General features: G+C 38.4%; 3 protein-coding genes across 16 annotated transcripts in view; 2 read left to right on the forward strand and 1 right to left on the reverse strand.

The window, feature by feature from the left end:
• LOC106173386 (uncharacterized) overlaps positions 1–8,676 on the forward strand; it is a 113,342-nt gene extending 104,666 nt beyond the window's left edge. For all 14 annotated transcript variants that reach the window (XM_086995259.1, XM_086995251.1, XM_086995258.1 and 11 more), the window contains 4 exons: positions 418–555; positions 1,090–1,255; positions 1,940–2,171; positions 2,363–8,676. In XM_086995259.1, the coding sequence (XP_086851385.1) occupies positions 418–555; positions 1,090–1,255; positions 1,940–2,171; positions 2,363–4,251 (2,425 nt within the window). In that variant the 3' untranslated portion in view covers positions 4,252–8,676. The remainder of the gene's footprint in view (positions 1–417; positions 556–1,089; positions 1,256–1,939; positions 2,172–2,362) is intronic.
• Positions 5,926–13,000, reverse strand: LOC106173381 (uncharacterized). The gene has a single exon (XM_013554498.2). The coding sequence runs from the start codon at positions 12,060–12,062 to the stop codon at positions 10,083–10,085; it is 1,980 nt and encodes a 659-aa protein (XP_013409952.2). The 5' UTR covers positions 12,063–13,000; the 3' UTR covers positions 5,926–10,082.
• A 1,272-nt stretch (positions 13,001–14,272) lies between these two features.
• Positions 14,273–17,602, forward strand: LOC106165596 (uncharacterized). The gene has a single exon (XM_013543849.2). The coding sequence runs from the start codon at positions 15,270–15,272 to the stop codon at positions 17,250–17,252; it is 1,983 nt and encodes a 660-aa protein (XP_013399303.2). The 5' UTR covers positions 14,273–15,269; the 3' UTR covers positions 17,253–17,602.
• Positions 17,603–19,467: the final 1,865 nt, after the last annotated feature.

The raw sequence follows: 19,467 nt of genomic DNA on the forward strand, positions 1-19,467 counted from the left end.
TGATTGTGATTGATCCAAATATGTTCTCTAAAATTTCATTACTGTTTTCAAAGCAAATTATACCTCACATTTCATAATGGTTTATGTGCCGTTGTGAACCTAAGTATTGTAGAACCTCTCTTTTCAAATATGGTATTTGTTATGACTGCAGTACCACAAAATTTTCGTAGTACTGGTTCAGTGAGATGTCCATGCACTTAAGAAATTTTATTTTATAAATCCTGTCTTAATATATATCTATGACTTATGTACAAGTTGTCATTATTTGAGCAGATATTGATTATTACTTTATTTCCCTTGTCATCAAAGTAATCGTGTATTCACCATTATGGCAAGTCCTGAAAAAAATTAATCATAAAAAATTCCTACATGTCAAGTGGATGTTTTACATATTTTGTGAATTTCATTTCCACTCAGGTTTCGCAGAACAGGCAGCATCAATCCAGGTCAAATTGGGGGCAGTAAGCCAAAGGTGACGACCCCAGACGTAGTGAACAAGGTCAAGGACTACAAGATGGAAAACCCGCAGATGTTCGCCTGGGAGATACGACAGAGGTGTGTATCTGCTCCTGCTTGGTTGGTTGTTTAATTTTTAGGTTTATTTTTGCCAAGAGCTGAATACAAGCACGTAAAGCTGGAGATGTAAAGCAGTGCCGCATTAAGATTTATTTTTATTGATTTTCTAAAGAGAAGGAACATAGTTTAAAGATTGCAGTTTGCCTGATTACACATTGACCAATTATTGTCACCTCATAGGTAAGATAGAGAAGGGCCATCTTGTAATAAGTATTAATGAGAATTAATTATATGTTCTCTTGGCAAAGGTCTGTGCTGTCTGATTGCTTTTTTAATTAAACATCCAACTTTTGAGAATACTCCTTATAGGCCGCTACCTCATGTTGATATGTTTTTCATCCACTAAAATAGCTTTTACTTATCAGCAGTACATATTTTTAATGAGCAAAATGGATTTAAATTATTCTATTGTAGTTTATTTTATCTACAGATCATATCACTTTTAATTTTATACTTTTATATATAAATATGACAATAAATTGTTATTATTATTATTATTATTATTATTATTAGGCTTTTGGGTGAAGGCATCTGCAATGAGAAGTCTGTCCCCAGCATAAGCTCAATCAATAGGATCATCCGAGACAAATCTCTAGTCCAGAAGAAATACAATGCAGCATTACTACATGGCTCATTAAATGGAGGAAGCCCCGGTGCTAGCACAGCAGATGACACACAGGTACTTGGAAAATATCTTTTATTTGTAAAAATAGACAAGGTTTCAAGGCTTGTTATATGTGAAGTTTCAAAGAAATTAAGTTAGAAGAATCTTCTTCATCATTATAATTTTAAAAAAGAAATGGTCACATTTTATTTTTGAACAAATTTTAATATTTTAAATGTGGTAGAAATGGATAAGGTTTTTGGACCATGTACTAGTAATCTGTTAATTTTAAAAAAGTAACTATGTTAGATTAATGTTTATGATCATCACTAGCTTAAAAAAGAATGGGCAGATTTTTTTAATTCATTTATTTATTTATTTATTTATTTTGACCATATTTTCACTAGTCCCTTCTTAAATTGTTAATGATCTGTTAGTCAGTATACCCCAAGTAAGACATTGACCAAACAATTGGACTTGCTGCACTTTCCACAACTGACAGTAATTAAAAATAGATGCTTTGAAAACATTTTTCCTTCTGTAAAATGGAAAAGATTTTTGCATTGTGCAGTCTGTGATATTTGAAAGTTTCATTTCTCGTCGTGGAGATATTTTTTTCTGAATCATGAAAGGGAGGATGGTATAAGAATGATAAAATGACAATTTTTCTGCCACTGAACATGCAGACGCACAGCATTTGATGAAATGGCATAGAATAAATAAATGAATAAATAAATAAATATGTATTTGCATTTCTAGCGCTCTTTTTCACCTGATGACTTGGATGAATCAATCAATTTGGATGATGAAGAGCTGGCTAAGGAATTAGAAGCGCAACGAGCATTTTTAGAATATCAGAAATTCTGGCTGCACCAGCAAGCTTCCATCAATGGATACGCACAGGAAATGATGAAAAATTACGAGAAGTTTCGACCACAAGGGCAGACAGAAAATACCGGTGTAAAGGTTGAAAAGGAATCTGCCCAATCAGGTATTGTCTGATTAGTATTTACACAATAGAAAAGGGCATTTGTATTTTATGAAAAGATTGACCATCTGTTGATTGAAATAGATCCAGGATGATAGAAACAAAAATCAAATACAGTCTGAGCTGAAAAAAAGTCAATTATAGATCAGTTGATATATTGTAGATGTATACTTAAAATACTCTTCATATTAAAGGTTCAAAAAGACCAGATGCTGCACCTCCAAACAGCAAAGAAGCTGGACCAGCAGTTCCATTTTCTGCAGGGATGCATCCTGCTTTTCTGAGACAAATGGGAATGGCTGGCCTCTATGACCCATCCATATTGGAAATGCACATGCGTGCACAGCAGCAAGCAATGCGAGCTGAAAACCCAGAAGACTTGGCCAGAATGTCATCCCAGGTGTTAAACATCCCCCAGTTGACTGGACCACAAAAAGATAAAAATCCTCCTGGTACTTCTCAGATTTTACCCAAAGTGTCACCAGCTCCGTTGGTGACCTCCACTGGACCCCCCAATCCTCTTCCCCCGTATCCTACAGCAGATTTACTCACTCAGCGACGGCAGGAAATCAATGGGCTGAAACCCAAGGTTGATGCTAATGATGAGGGCAGTGACTTCACATCCAATACACGTAAACGTAAAGGCACACCCTTTAAGGTGGCCACCACACCTCCAGATGGTGCTGATGTCCAAGACAGGCTGTCAGACCGCGATAAAGATGGCAGTCATCATGCTTCACTGATGTCAACCACTCATTCTGAGATCAAGAAAAAGCCAAGGAGAATGTTGCCTGATTATTTAACATCAAAGCCAAGGCCTGATATCTCCAGCATTGCAGCAGGACCAACAACGAATGGCCAGCAGAAGGAACCCAACATCCCAAAGGATCAAAATGCTTCTAGTCCTACGAAAGAAAAAAACATAACAGTTATTGCTCAACAAGGATTTCCACACGGGAATGTTGCCTCTGGATTTCAGCGAAGCCAACAAGAACATGCTCTTCTGAACTCATTGACCTCTGCAGACATTCCATATCTTGGAGGTGCAAATACAGCATCGCTGAGTAAAATGTTGCCCCACAATAACATTGGTGGTTTGCCGAATGTGTCTGCTGCCCCTGGTCTTACTCAGACCAGTAGTTCACTGGGGGCAGCACAGATTTTGATTCTCAATGGAGAAGGGCATGAAATCATCCCTGTAGGAAGTGGCCACTGGATTGTCAAAGATGAAGTAAAATTAATACGTTGTGCACGCTCCTTGTCAGACAGTCTTAATGTTGTGCATTCAAGTAGGGCACTTATGCAGCAGGCCGCCGCAGCTGCTGCAGCTTCAGCCCAACTCAGCCATTTTTCTTCACTTATGGATTCCAAAAAGGTTGCTGACAGCAATACAAGTGAGTCGGTATTGAGTCAGGTGCTAGCCAAAAGTGCCCCTGTCACTCCTGCTTTGGGTTCCCCAACCAGAAGCCAAAAAGTTGCAGCTATCTCTACTACACTGTCAGAACAGGGAGGCTCCCCAGACTGTCAAAAAGAACAAAATTCTCATGATGACACTACCCTGCAATCTCATAAAGACAGTAGTAATACAGCAGGTAATTGCGCAGTTGGAGAGAAACAAGAATGCCCACAACACCTTCAAGACAAATCGAGCATTGAGGGTATATCAAAAGTCAATCAGAACTGCCTACCAAGCAAAAGCAGCCATGAGTCACATGTGGAGGATTTTGAAGCCGGACGCCAAGGACCCAAGTCACCAGAGGGCACCACTGAAAATGAGAACAGGCACCTAAGTCCACACCTTTCACCAGACCGACCAAATTCTTCAACGCAGAATTTCCCAGAATCCCCAGGACCCATGGGCCACGGCCTGGCCCACTATCTGTCCCAGTTGGCGATGTCGGGCCAAATCCCGTTCGACATTTTGCAGAACCTTACACAGCTGGCAAAACTCAGTGCAACAAACAATGCCAACCAAGCTATTGTGACATCGCAAGGGTCTGAAGTTGCAGGAGGGAGCAATAGTTTCAGAAGCAATAAAGTTGGAGGGGGTGTGATCACAGAAACTGTTGAGAGCCTCGACTGACAAATTTACTGCAACGAGTAGAAAAAATGTCTTAACATAATTACTGCAATTAGTTGAAAAATCATAAAAGATGCATATGATTTTGATTACTAAGTGAACAGCAGGTAAATTATTTCAAAATAGAAGATACATGGATGTACATGTAAAAAGCATAGATGTTTTTTAAATTCAAAAATATAATGTTCACCCGGGTAAATACTTGCCAGCCATATTACTTGAGATACTGAAATCTCTTGTAGAACATAAATGGGTAGATAAATGGTGCTCACTAGAAACTCTAACAGTTGGATGGAGTAGCTCATCAGAAAATGGATATTTAATTAGTACGTTTTACACTAAATAAAATAGAATATGGTAGACCAGCAGGTGATTCTAGTAAGATACAGGATGTGTACAGAAAGGCCAATAACTGCCCATTAATGTAAGTGAAAAAGAAGGTCATGAAAAGTGACTGAAAGTCAGTAAAATGGGGTCAAGGCCAATAGGAGATAGAAGAAAATAAGCAGATCATTGCGACCAATAAACTTTAATCAAGGGAAATCCTATTTCTGTGAAAATTTACCAGTTTGGTGAAGATGACATCTTCACAGAATGCCCTTCAGTACATATCAAACTTTGTTTTGGGGCAATGAGATCATGACTATATGTTGAGTTCTATGTAGTGTGAGGCACAGTTCAGCATCATATCATGTGCTCATATCACCAAGTCCATTTAATATATGAAGTCAGAATTAAACATGGACAAGTAATAATATCTAGGAAGGCAGCAAATTTTGCAATGGTAATTTGTAGATTTAGATCTAGTTTAACAAACTCTATATTTAAAATGTTTTGCGTTTTTAAGAAATATCAATGACATATGATCTTTGATTTGCTGTATTAATGAAATGATATTTGTTAGAAATTTATAAAATCATGCATACCTGGGGATAAGTATTTTTTGAAATAGTCATTTTTTGCCATGGGACACACACTGAAGATAATATTCAATACCCAATGACAATGGGTCCCGCCTTGGTTAAGTTCCTACAATATTTTATAGCGTTCTATAAAATTGCAGCATCAGCAGCATTATTGTTGTATATAATCATAAATTAGATATTTGGTTCTGTATGTTGTAACAATCAAATGTTCACGATGCTATACCTGTATGTGTAATCGTCGTCCGTGTTTACAACATGTCGGTATGCTGATACACGCATGCACTTGTAATGCACGAGTCTTTGTACAGTTCACAAGCGCGCCGTCACAGCATTGTCTTGCCATTATATTTTACACTAAGGACTTACAAAGTAGATGTATTGTTATTGTACGTGCCCTCACATGTTGAACTTGTATGCTAACAGTAGATTACTTGAAACATTTACCTGGGTACGTAGCAAGCTCCAATATATTACTCATTTACAGTTCTTTCAGCTTTTTGTGTACCTCATTTTTATCGTGGTATACAGATTTTAAGCCCCCTCAGCTTTAATTATGAGAAGCATTATTATGTTATAGTATACATGTATTCAGATTTGTTTATTGTAAGATATTTTAACTCTTACTAGCACTACTGCAGTATTTTTTTCTTGCACTTTTTGCATAGATTTTGTCCTGATGGACAGACCAAGTACAATCAAGTGATTTTAATCACTGTTAGAGCATTTTTCTTTGTTTCCCAGACTTCAACTGATTTTAATAACAGAAATCCATGTTTTTATTTTTTTTTTTTTCTCTTTGCTGAAATCGAGTTGAACGTTCCCACCAAACAGTTCGAAGTATTTTTGTAGTAATTAGTTTGTTGGTATGTAATTTTTAATCCAGGTTTTAATTAGTTGATGTTTTCATGAAACGATGATTTTGGACAATGAGTGGATCTTTATTTTTGATGGTTAAAAAATGAGTCACCATAACAAATGTTTTAGTAATGTCCACTTACATTATATTGTGTAGTTAGTGCAGATAATGTCTAGTATTTTTATATTATTGTTGTATTATCCATTGCCTCTGTTCATCCATATCATTTCAATATTTGACTTCTGATGTTACAAGTATGTAAGGGAAAAAAGAACAAGTGTAGAATTTTGATTTCCATGGTAACCATTACGGTTGCTGTGGTTACGGTGAGGAAGAGTAGGGGGTGTGGTCATCCAGCAATAAGGTACCAAGTCGTGTTTGCAACCAGGTTGTGACAGATCAACATGAGCAGTGAATCTGCACACTTTGTGATTTGAATTGTAAACTGCAGAAAGCCAATCAAATCCTGCGTTGCCACCTCCCTCCCCCTCCGACATCCCATCACCAGTTTAATTGAATTCAACTAATCGCTACCAAAGGCCTTCTAAATGCTATAGCTTTTTCAATTTTTTTTTTACCTCTGTGATGAACTATCCACCCTTATGTAACTACCCCACCCCTTAACAAACAAGCAAAGCTGTACAGGAGATAATTGTTAGGTTGGTTCTTTGATTTTGGAACAGCAGGAAGGGCCCACGGTGGAGAGAAGAATTTAACCAGGTGTCATGAGATTGGCTCCTGCAGTATCTTATTTCACAGCCTGCTGATATAGAATGTTCAAAGTTGAGAAGTCACATGAGGACTGGAAAAGTCTCTGTATGATTTTAGAGTACAGCCTGCGATAGTGTGGCTTCACAACTTGTGTCCTTTCATACCAGATTTGAACTTGGCAGGAATGGTTGCTGTCTTGCATATTGTCAAAACACAGTCGTTAACATCACACACACTTGCAACCTGTTTTTAAGGTGTAGAATATGGTTTTCTCAACTGCATTTGAATTTTCAGATGTTGTTGAATATAAAATTTAAAACTTGAGAGAAAAGACTACAGGTCTTTGCCATTTGAGATTCTATGTGACTCCTGCATGATGGTATACGGTATTGGAAATAATCCCCCACCCCTGCCTCTCTCCTCACCCCCACCCCCATCATTTAGAGATGAGCTCAAGATCAATAGAAACTATTATTGTCTTAGTGGATTGATACGGGTTTACAATTGCTTCAATATCTCCTCTATAAGAAAGTGGATTGACAACACTGTGCTTCAGGTAATTTAGTTTTGGTACTCAAACTGAGGCGACAGGTGGATAAGAAATCCTCAGAACATATTGCTCAGTTCAGATATTGCAAATGTGATTGTGATTGGTTGTGAAATGAGCAGACCACCCAATCACAATCAATATATCACATCTACCACATTCTAGCTCAATTTGAATCCACATCAGAAGATCATCTTGTATTTATTTATTTATTTACTTTTATTTATTTATTTATTCAGATTCAGCTTTTTTTCCAATCATAAGAATAGTTTTAAACATAAATAGTGTTTAAATCTTTGCTACATCTTTATTGTCATTATTGTGAATAAGTTTGATGCAAAGGCATCGTTATATGGCATTCTGAATATTGTAGTTGGTTCTTAGTTTCTATGTTCAGACATATTATGTCTGGGCATACATCACAGAAATCTAGTACTGAAAAGATCTGCATTTTGTTTGAAATGAATGTTAACAATGGTAGGTATACATCTTGAAGATCTTCATAGTCACATGTTTTTGTTTACTTTTACCCATCTAAACAATGCAGTTGACAATTTTCTGCACTGTCAGACACTTGTTCAAGTTCCATATTAACAAATTAAATGTCATTTTGGCATTTATGACCATATTGACCAATGATGTCACCTATTTTCCAGCAATTTGATGTGTATTTTTACTTTAGGTCAAGTTTATACTTTTTGTTTGGTTACAAGTACCCATACCATGATAACTGAAATGGAATCGTATCATATAATTCATTTTGTCTGTACATGCCAGCATTGCTGTATAGTGACTTCTTTGCTGAAAGCTATTGCCAAATAGGTACTTAATGTTAAACACATAAAATATTGAACAAATACCAAACATCTTATAAGAATGTTAAATTAAAGAAAACAGTTTGGAAGCCAAGATTTTATCTTCAATCCTGTGTTTTGTAAAGACTGAAATAATTTTTGATGGCTCTTTGTAGAAAGTATACAGCTAATGTGCAAGTGAGAGCAATCCCTAGGTTTGGAAGAATATTTTAGCATTTCAGTTATTTATTTATTTACTTAGTTACTTGTTCATTGGTTTCCAAGCAGACAATACACCTTGTCTATAAGTGGATAACTATTTTGTTAGCAGGAATTAATTTTACTTACTCACTCAAGAATAACAATGCATTTAGAAATTATCAGTTAGTTTCATGATTTTCAAGTAATCACCATGCAGCTTATATTATTTCACAACTAATTATTTTTCTTGATCCATGATTAATTTAAATGAAATTGTTTACGGATAATCAGTTAAGTGATATACCTCAAGATGAATTTGTAATGTTTTGTGATGTAAATTTATTGTTTAGTCTCTGCTGTGTAATCAATAAAGTAACAGCTAGCTATTATGTAGCTATTGTAATTGTTGATTTGCATTGATATCTGCTGAACATTTCTTGTTGCTAAAGGACACAATTGCACACACACGGCACCTTCATAAACCTGGTAAAATATATCCGATGGATATAACAGGTTTTAAGGAAATTCAAGATGGCAGTTAATGACTAAAAAATGCATTTCAACAAAGAAAATTTGCAATGCCTCTTACTAAGCAGGTTATACCAAAAGAGTTTGATCATTAAAACCTTTTAAACATCGAGTGGCAAATTTCAGCGATCCAATCTGCACTGGTATACTTTAAGAGTTCCTTGCATAAATTATGTTACGGGCTGTTTTCCTTTTGCAATTTCTCCACAGATGTGCTTTTTACGGTTTAGGTATCTAATTGACCGCGTGAGCACGGGGACTCCACCAAGGCTGTTAATATCTAAGGTATCAGTCCCTAAAATGTACTGATACAGAACACATAACTTTAGTACACGACTTAGACCCCATTTCCAGAGATTAGATCGATCTACTTTAGATCGACCTAACTCCCTGGGGGTTCACGCTAAATAGCTGTCAGCCGAGCGGACACGAAAGTTAATTACCCCCTTACAGCTTGTAGTAGGCGGGACGGACATATATAAGCCAGATTATCTGACAGTAATCTAGTGAGACTCCCCGCGGGGATAGATCGATCTAAAAGCTCTGGGAATACAGCCTTAATGTGAAAAGTGCCAAAGTCAAGCGGAAAACTAGCCCGAGCACATATGAAACACTTAAAAAATCAAACAGGTAAATATTAAGAAAAATTCAAGAACAGCTTGATAAAAACCCGCCTCATGAGCGATAAAGACTCAAAACCAAATATAACCAATTGATATAACTATGTATTCAACTCCATATTTTACGCCCCCTTTATCTGCAGTTCAAGTTTGTCTGATAAAGCAAGCGTTCAAAGTGTAAGTGGAAGAATGAAATTAAAACTCGTTTCTTTCTATATTTCATTTACCACGGCCGTACTGACACAGTGCAGGGCATTCTTTCAGGATTACGATTTTGACGGAACCGGCCTGATTTAGATAAACAAGCATATAATTCTCAATTCGCAAGAAAAATTAATACTGTATTGCTCCTGCATATTCTAATTTAAGCATGTGTTGACGTATAGAATCATAATATGTCCTTAAAATTATTTAAAAAGCGTTTGTTACACATTCGCTCATTCAAACTATTACTATTATATGTACGTTAGTGTTTCTGGAGAGAATCTGTGGTCTTTAACGGCATGAATAAAACAAACGTTCCAGACTTAATAAAGATCGCGATTTCCCAAACACCCTTCCTGTTCGAGAACTTCTACGGGAAACACCTACTGTCGGCAATTTCAATAAACATGATCCGTTATGATCGAAATTAGGAGTACCCAATCTGTTTTACGATTTCCTTTGCAATTTGCAGTAACAGTAAGGTCGGAGATGTGGGAGAGCATTCATTATGCAGTGTGGTTGCTCTCCATACACGTTTATTCTACTGATGGATCTGTCACTGCACTTGAAAGTTTTTTCTTTGTGACTTTGGTAAACCGTAGCCTCGAAACGTCCGAGCCCTGGTTGAGTTTCTACGGTAACTTGATAGAAAAAGCCATTTCCCGCGAAAGCCTTCTCCTCGATAAAAAATTTGGGCACTCGGCCATCTTGATCAGCGGACTTCTCAAATGTCAATACTTTCGCATTATCTGGGGACATTTTGATCGCGGAAATTACTCTTCCTAATGTCAGGCGTGAACATTTATCTCTTTTCTCTTTGGTCATCTTGTTGATTGTTGACACAACTTCGTGCGTAGCCTCAGTGACATCCGGATCACTAATGTTAAGTCTTTCCCACTTTTGACACGCGCACCAATGAGGCTCTATCCCCGCATCTGCGCATGTCCGCTCAAGGGGAATCTCTTCAAATAGACTGATGCCGCGTTTTAGTTTCCCGCCTGCCTCAGTTTCTGACTGCTTATAATTCAACATGTCCATAAAAGTGGCGTGAATATCAAACGGGGATGTCAGGCGTTTCGCATTGATTAGAAAATTTGTATAAGCCTCGGGATAAAGCTTTTGAAATTTCTCCGGAAAACGAAATGAAAAGAACGGCAAGCGTTCTTCCAACTTTCCTTGAAAGGTCTCTCGCAATTTTCCAAAACGACAGCCGTGATCTGACATTAAAATAAGCACAGTTGAGTCAAGATGGCCATCTTTTTCTAGGTACTTTAAAAACTTGGTAAGTTCATCATCAGCGTTTTGAAGTGTTGTGTACTGACTATTGTGGCTGTATTCGTTATGAAACCCGAGGACGAATTTTGGTTTGTCTGGGTACAGCACAAAGGCTTCTTTGAGCCAGTTCAACTGGTTAAGATGGTTGGACATGGAACCAAGACAAAAGCTCTGAAACATGTTTGATATCTCCCTTTTTCTCAAGTAGAATACACGCATGTTGTAGTCTGTAGGTGTTTCATTAAACCCAAGCAATCTATAATGAAACGTCCCAATGGTGGGTTCATCCTCAACCCACTGAGTGATATAGCCATGCCTTTTGAAATCCTTCCAAACAAATGGGAATCCATCAACAGACACAGCGCCAGGCCTTCCGCGCCTGGATTCCGGAAGCTCCTCTTCAGTGAGGCCCGTAAGGATAGGGAGAAAAGCCTGTGTGGTACCGTCACCAACGATGTTGTATCCTTCAAGAACAGTTCCCTTCAGGTTCTTGGTGAAATACTGATAGGTCTTGGGCAGGTGGCGCATCCAAGTTAGACGAGAAACGCCATCGTAGCCTATCATCAGAACACTTAAACCCATTGCGTTCCTCCCCCTTGGCGTGCTGTTGACACGTGCGAAAAGTGATGCATTGTACGCTATCCCAGACACTAAGTTTGTGTAATTCTCTCCGGTGGTTGGAGAGGTACAGTGTACTTCAGAAAAATCAAACTTTAATGGATCTCCATCAGTGAAGTCTGTTTTACTTCCCAAGCGCACGGTGTAGTCATCAATACCTCGCAGTATTGGGACGTAAAAACAATGTATTTTGGTGTGTCTTTGGCGGGCCTTTCGAGAAATGCGATATGTTCCGTTTTCAACGTAGACCCAGTTCGTTTCTGCAGCACGGCTACACTGCACAGGAGCAGTTTTCGTTATAAACGACATTATTCCTGGTGCAAGTATTTTCAGGTCAGGCAAAACGCAGGCTGAGACGCGAGTGTTCTCGGGGAGAACCTTGGCTATGGTCTGGTTATAGGATTCGTCATGTAGCCAACTGATACCGACATAAACAGTAATGCATAGTATTGAGAGACTCATGAGAAAGGAAACCTTTCTACAGAAAACTTTCGGTATTCTGTAAAGCAGCAGAGAGAATAAAGATGACTTCATGTCAGCATCAGTGAATCAGTTACCAATGGTTTTGTGAAAGGCAATCGCGAGAATGCAGCGATTTCTGAGAAATGGACCGATTGACCCGTTTCTTCTAAAGGGAATATTAGGACGTTAAAGCTGTTTTTTTTAAGTTAATGTCTCACCTTTGTTTCAAAATGACATTTTTGCTCTTTCTCGATCAAATAAGAATTTCTCGTTGTCCCTTGCAATGAAAAATGTATGATTCCGTTTGACACTGTCTATCACCAGTTAGATCCAGATGAGGTGTCCTTGGTTCTTCTTCTGTCCTTTACATATCAATGTCTTTTTATCAATGTATACAGACAACGTAAATCACTGGAGATAGTAACCTAATCCGCCTAGACATAGGTCAACAGAGACAAGGGACAAGTTGCAATACTGTACATGCATGTCATAAGTTGTTGCGCAGATGATGTGCACGCGTCTGGTAGACAACTGTTTTGTAATATATAATCACATAAGCACTGTATGTGATATTTCCATGTGACATGTATGACAATAGCAAAACCCATTTTAGTGATAGATAAAACTGCAAACCTCCTGAGTGACCCTTCCGTTATCTTTCCCAAACCCTGTTCTGCTGACCGAGGCCTCTGGCAAGGTAACTGATTTCTCTTAATCACTTTGATTCTTGTCTGGCAGAAAAGGTTATCCGCAAAAATATATCGTTATCCAAGGTTATCCGCAAAAATATATATAGTTATACTAAAATATCATACTTCGAGATGTACGAGTAAGCCAAAAAATACCGAATAACAAGCGAGCATAGTGTCTGTTCATTTGGACCATTGAGGAGCCATTATTGTTCTATTAAGCGCACGATATGAGGGTGTCACGAGGCCGAAATGGAGATAAGTAGCAAATTACCAGTAGTTTCAGACAGAGTAATGTTAACCCGGGTAGCACTGGTATTAATGTTCCTTCCTTCCGTCATGGGGATATTGATTATAAAAAGGATCCATTCACTGGAATGATTTATTGATAAGGCGCGATTAATTGTTCGCAGCCAAGGAGGTTATCTTGATAACATTCAAAATTTCCATTTAACTGCCTTAGTTAATACTCACAGCTTTTAATATGATGAAACACAGTGGGGCGCGGGGCGAAATGAGTTCTTTTTAAGTGTTTTTTTTTTTTTTTTTTTTTTTTGATAAATTGCTACAATAAAAAGCAAGAAAAGAATTTGTCAACATCTTTACAAATTAACCTTGAATCCTTGAATATCTACCTGCAATACCGCCATGACGATGACCTACATCAAATGAAAAACAAACCCTTTTAGCTAATGCACATAAAAAGAAAAAATCGTACTGCTTTGATAACATTTTAGCGCTCTTAATTTGAGAATTGAAACTGATGTACATATTAAATCAAACCCAACAGCTTAAGTAGAAAGAATATGAGTTTGCTGGGACTTGAATGAAGAGTATTCCGTAACAGTTTGCACAAAATACACACTTTTAGATAAAACGTGATTTTAAACCTAATATATCCTGTAACACTACTGTGCTTTCGCTTCGTTCAATCGGACAACTATCACAACCAATAACACTTAGGGTAATAATTTGCTATACTAAACGTGACCTTGCTAAAGGGTTTGAACACCCACGCTAAAGAGAAAATAGAAGATTGCTAATTCTGGCATTTTCGCTCTTTTACTCAAGGTACACTTAAAATAATATGGGCACTGAGTAACTACATATCTTGGCTTTCTTTGCCCCAAATGTGCCTTTAAAAGGAAGCACAAGTGCTGAGCTTACTTGTGTCCCAATTCGGTGAGTCTTTCAAAGTACACTAAATAGTGGGCCTAAGCTAACACCCCATTTCCATAGATTAGATCGACCTACTTTAGATCGACCTAACTCCCTGGGATTCACGCTAAATAGCTGTCAGCCGGGCGGACACGAAAGTTAATTACCCCTTACAGCTTGTAGTAGGCGGGACGGACATTTAAGTCGGATTATCTGACAGTAATCTGAGACTCCCCGCGGGGATAGATCGATCTAAAATCTATGGTAATAGAGCCTAAGACCCAAGATATCTTGGTCGGGATCCTAGGCCTAAGTATGTTTTAGGATCCCTTCATATTCGTTCATATGTTGTGGTTAATATTCATGCGACCCACTAGTACTGTATGCAGGTATTATAATTTATTCATTTAAGCCCGCTATGTGTCGTATCCTAGCCTATGGGAATTTCTCAGAACAGAAATCCTACAGTGGAAAAAAGCAGCGTGAGAAGAGAAATTTGATTAGTTGGTTAACGAGCACGACCGACCCGACCCTAGTGAAATCGATTTTAGCACCTCATTCTTCATAATCGAAAAAATCGTTTATTAAAATTGCTACCGACCTTGCTTTCTACCTGCAGTGTTCGTTAAACATCATCTATTATTAAAAAGAAAAGAAAAGTTAAAAAAGCCTACTAAATCTGTTTTAAGAGAATCTCAGCTCGTAAACCAACCTATCATTTTTGTCTGTCCTGACTGTTCACAGTGAATCGATACTGTTATAAGTGAGTGTAACTTTCCGTGTGCGTGCCACGTTCCGGGAAGGAAGACGGTGCCATCTAACAGTGAATGAGGATGCGCTCTTTCACAGAACGATTGAGACAGTATCATTAATTAATCGACAAATAACATTGATTCATTGTAATCAATAGCAACGATTTTATGAATTATTCTCGGAATCGACATTTCGTCGGCATAGCCTGTTGGGCATGGTCAGGTGGGCAACCTGGACACCCTTGACGTCACGACCCTTACCTAGAGTCACATAGCCACTCACGTGACCAAGTCGGACAGGTAAATGTTGAATTTATATTATCTACTGGGACCAATATATAGCAGACGGATTATCCAAAACTTGAGACAGAAAAGCACTCGGTACAGAAAAGGAAACAAGAACATGTTATCATGGTCGTACTGAGAGCAGCGGCAAACGAAAAACGGAATAATATATTTTTCTTGGGCAGAGATTCTTATTCGATCGAACAAACAGGACAGTTTATTTACTTGTAGACATTCTGCAACAAAGGTGAGCCATTTATTTTCTCCATAAAAAAGGCATCGAAGCACAAACTTGTTCATTTCTTACAAAGCGCTGAAAATAAAGTTTTGCCTTTCACAAGGCCGCTTTAATACATTTTTAACAAGCAGTCAGCGGTTTGCTTCTTGGCGTTGACATGAAGTTCGCATCATTCTTTATGCAACCTAACAGAATACCAACGGCATTATGTAGGAAGTTTTACCTTCGTATATGTGCGGCAATACTATTAATTGTTATTTACATCGGTGCCAGTTGGCTATTGGACGAATTCACTGCCATGGCGCCAGCTAATAAATCTAACGTCCAAGCTTGCGTTCCGCCTCATCTTGAACTATTTCCTCCAGAAATAACGACCTTTGGATTGGAACCGCGAACTGTACAGTGTACCAGCAAAGAAAAGAACTGGGTCTTCGTTGAAAATGGAAAATATCGCATTTCTCAAAATGCTCTCCAAAAACACGGCCAAATACTTTGCTCATATATTCCAATACAACGGGGTATTGATGACTACACTGTGCGCTTGGGAAGTAAAACAGACTTCATTGATGGAGATCCGTTAAAGTTTGATTTTTCTGAAGTACACTGTACCTGTCCAACCACCGGAGAGAATTACACAAACTTAGTGTCTGGGATAGCGTACAACGCATCTCTTTTCGCACGTGCCAACAGCACGCCAAGAGGGAGGAACGCTATGGGTTTAAGTGTTCTGATGATAGGCTACGATGGCGTTTCTCGTCTAACTTGGATGCGCCACCTGCCCAAGACCTATCAGTATTTCACCAAGAACCTGAAGGGAACTGTTCTCGAAGGATACAACATCGTTGGTGACGGTACCACACAGGCTTTTCTCCCTATCCTAACGGGCCTCACTGAAGAAGAGCTTCCGGAATCCAGGCGCGGATGGCCTGGCGCTGTGTCTGTTGATGGATTCCCATTTGTTTGGAAGGATTTCAAAAAGCATGGCTATATCACTCAGTGGGTTGAGGATGAACCCAACTTGGGGACTTTTCATTACAGATTGCTTGGGTTCAATGAAATACCTACAGATCACAACATGCGTGTATTCTACTTGAGAAAAAATGAATTATCGAACATGTTTCAGAGCTTTTGTCTTGGTTCCATGTCCAACCATCTAAACCAGTTGAACTGGCTCAAAGATGCTTTTGTGGCGTACCCAGACAAACCAAAATTCGTTCTCGGGTTTTATAACGAATACAGTCATAATGTCGAGTACAGAATACTGCAAAACGCTGATGATGGACTTGTCGAGTTTCTAAAATTCCTAGAAAAAGATGGCCATCTTGACTCAACTGTGCTTATTTTAATGTCAGATCATGGCGTTCGCTATGGAAAATTGCGAGAGACTTTTCAAGGAAAGCTGGAAGAACGCTTACCATTTTTTTCATTTCGTTTTCCAGAGAAATTTCAAAAGCTTTATCCCGAGGCTTATAGAAATTTCGTGACCAATGCCCAGCGTTTGACAACCCCGTTTGATATACATGCCACATTTATAGACATACTGAATTATAAGCATTCAGAGACTGAGACAGGCGGGAAACTAAAACGCGGCATCAGTCTTTTTAAAGAAATTCCCCTTAATCGGACATGCGCAGATGCAGGTGTGGAGCCTCATTGGTGCGCGTGTCAAGAATGGGAAATACTAACCACAAGTGATCCGGATGTCATTGAGGCTGCGCGCGAAGTTGTGACAACGATAAACACTATGACCAGTGAGGAGAGGGATAAATGTTCAGGTCTGAGTTTAGGACGAGTAATTTCAGCGATAAAAATGTCTCCAGATAAAGCGAAAGTATTGACATTTGAAAAATCTGCTGATCAAGATGGCCGAATGCCTCAATTTTCCATCGAGGAGAGGATTTTCGCAGAAGATGGCGTGTTCTATCAAGTTACCATAGAAACTCAACCAGGGCTTGGGCGTTTCGAGGCTACGGTTTATCAAAGCACAAAAGAAAAAACCTTTAATTGCGCTTATAGCTCCATCAGTAGAATAAACATGTATGGCGAGCAACCGCACTGCATAATGGATGATTTCCCACATCTCAGACCCTACTGTTACTGCAAAGAGCAGAAAACATCAAATATGAAACTGCGCAGATAACTCCTCGTCATGATCTTGTTCCTAGCACACCATGCTAAGTGTAGTTGTGTTGAATTTCAATACAAAACTGAATTCTGTTACGTTGAATCACTTCAATCAATAGATTTTGAGAAATTGTTTTTATTTTTTTTTTATTTGATTATTATTATTTTTATTTATTTATTTACTTATTTTTTGCTTCGAAATCATGATCACTGGTATGACCAAACGTTGCACTACGTGCAGTGCGCCAAATTAGATTATCATTGGTGTTGGTATTCCCATTTTGGGACCTTTGCAGACTTTCAGATGAGGACAGTGGACTGTTCTGATATAAAATACAATATTAGAAAATAAATTGAAAAAATGGTTTCTAGCGTTTGGATTAATGAAAGATGATCCGCTTATTGATTTATTTTTATTTTTATTATTATTTGTCGGTTACGGCAAATATTTTTTTGTCTTAGGTTGCACGGCATTCGAAGTGTATTCTAAATATTCTGACTGCATTCTGACAGCATTATCGATATTCCTAGTTTTCTAACTACATTCGAGCTGCATTTGAGAGCTAATACACCCGAAATGTGCACGAATCATTCCAGGCGGATTCAAGCGCATTAATCCAACGGTATTCTTACAAGTATTGAAGTCAATTTGAACTTTCTTCTCGAGTGTGGTACGAATTTTGAAAATTATTCATTCCGGCTCACTATTCTGTTTGATTCCTGCCGATTCCGAATAAGTGTGACGGGAGCTTCAGCAAAAACTGACATTAATCTTAGTCGACTAAAGTACGATTCTCAAGGAATATATATATATAAATATATATATATGTATAACAACTGCTCATCGATTTCATTTTTTAACGCTCTAAGACCAATATCACATCCATCTACACGTAGTTTTTATAAAAAAAAAAAAGTAACATTGCATTTTCCTTTTTTTTTTTTTTTTGTAGTTAGAGAGCTTATAAATGTAAAAATATTCTTGTGCTCAATGAATTATTGTCTTCATTTTTATCACATGACTTTGCGTAGTTGGCTTTTAAAGTATAGCAGTCTCAGGTAAAGCACCAAATCTTTACACGTTTTCTGAATGTAGGGCCCCGATTTGGTAGTGCACGCTTTTAAAAGTGCCAATTAGATAACTAATAGTAAGTGAGGCGATTTACAGTTTATTTTATGTCTCTTTTAGAATTCGTTCATTCTTATTTGTTTTAAATTAATCGTAGTGGTTTTAGAATTCAATATGTGTAAACAGGTTTCATATCGCTGTTTAGAACATAAGTTTTTATTTTTTATTATCCGTATACTCTTCTCATTTCGTTTTTGGGGGCGATAGAGCCGCCGCAAGATAACATCCTATGCATTTTTCATTGCGGTTTTTGTAGCATCATGAGTGAATACGGGCTAAGGCAAAGATGTTTAAATCATATATTGGGGCTTTATCAGTTCTCCCGCATGAACGTGCAATTGATGTCAAATATAATCGGATAAAAATCGGGTGCTCAATCTCCGTGCAGTTGCGCACACCCCCCGTGCGGCTTTACTGCTGATTAACACACGTTGTTCGTGCAGCTCTTGCGCTTTTCTGAGCATCCACGTGCACGTGGTCGTAATGATACATAAAACTTCAAGTGAAATTTATTAATTGTTAACATATTTACTGCGAGTGTTCATATGCCTCCTAAAACCATCAAATCGGTAGCAATTCTGACAACTCCGTGTCGCAAGATAATCTTGCTTTGCTGCGTGATCCGTGTCAGTACTGGCATTGGGCAATGTCATTCATCATATTGTTACTAGCTTTCGATTAAAAAAATTCTTAAGTGCTGTAGCACACGATAATCAATAAATAACTACGGGCTACCCCACGTGACTGTAAATATGAATTTTGTTTTAGGCAACTAGCGACCGTTCTTGACGTGTTCAGCGTCTGTGATGGATTGTCAACGTCATACGAGCTGCTCTGTGCTGGCACTGCCTGGTGTCTCGAACAGATGCCTCACTCCCTTAAACGGGCTCTGATAGTTCGTTCATTAATGGCAGTGTGAGTGGTCCTTCTGGGGTTCTTTGTCACCCTCTACTAGGGCGGTAGGGGGGTTAGGGCGGCAGGGCGGCAGGGCGCCCCCCCCCCCCCCCCCCCCCCCACACACACACACACTTGGCGTGGGGATCGCTAAAATTGGTATTTTAGAGAGCGAACGGTGCCATTTGGTACGGTTTAGAACTATGAT

The sequence above is a fragment of the Lingula anatina genome, chromosome 9, assembly GCF_051362555.1.
Source record: "Lingula anatina isolate TDL-2025a chromosome 9, LinAna3.0, whole genome shotgun sequence".
In the NCBI taxonomy this organism is placed as follows: domain Eukaryota; kingdom Metazoa; phylum Brachiopoda; class Lingulata; order Lingulida; family Lingulidae; genus Lingula; species Lingula anatina.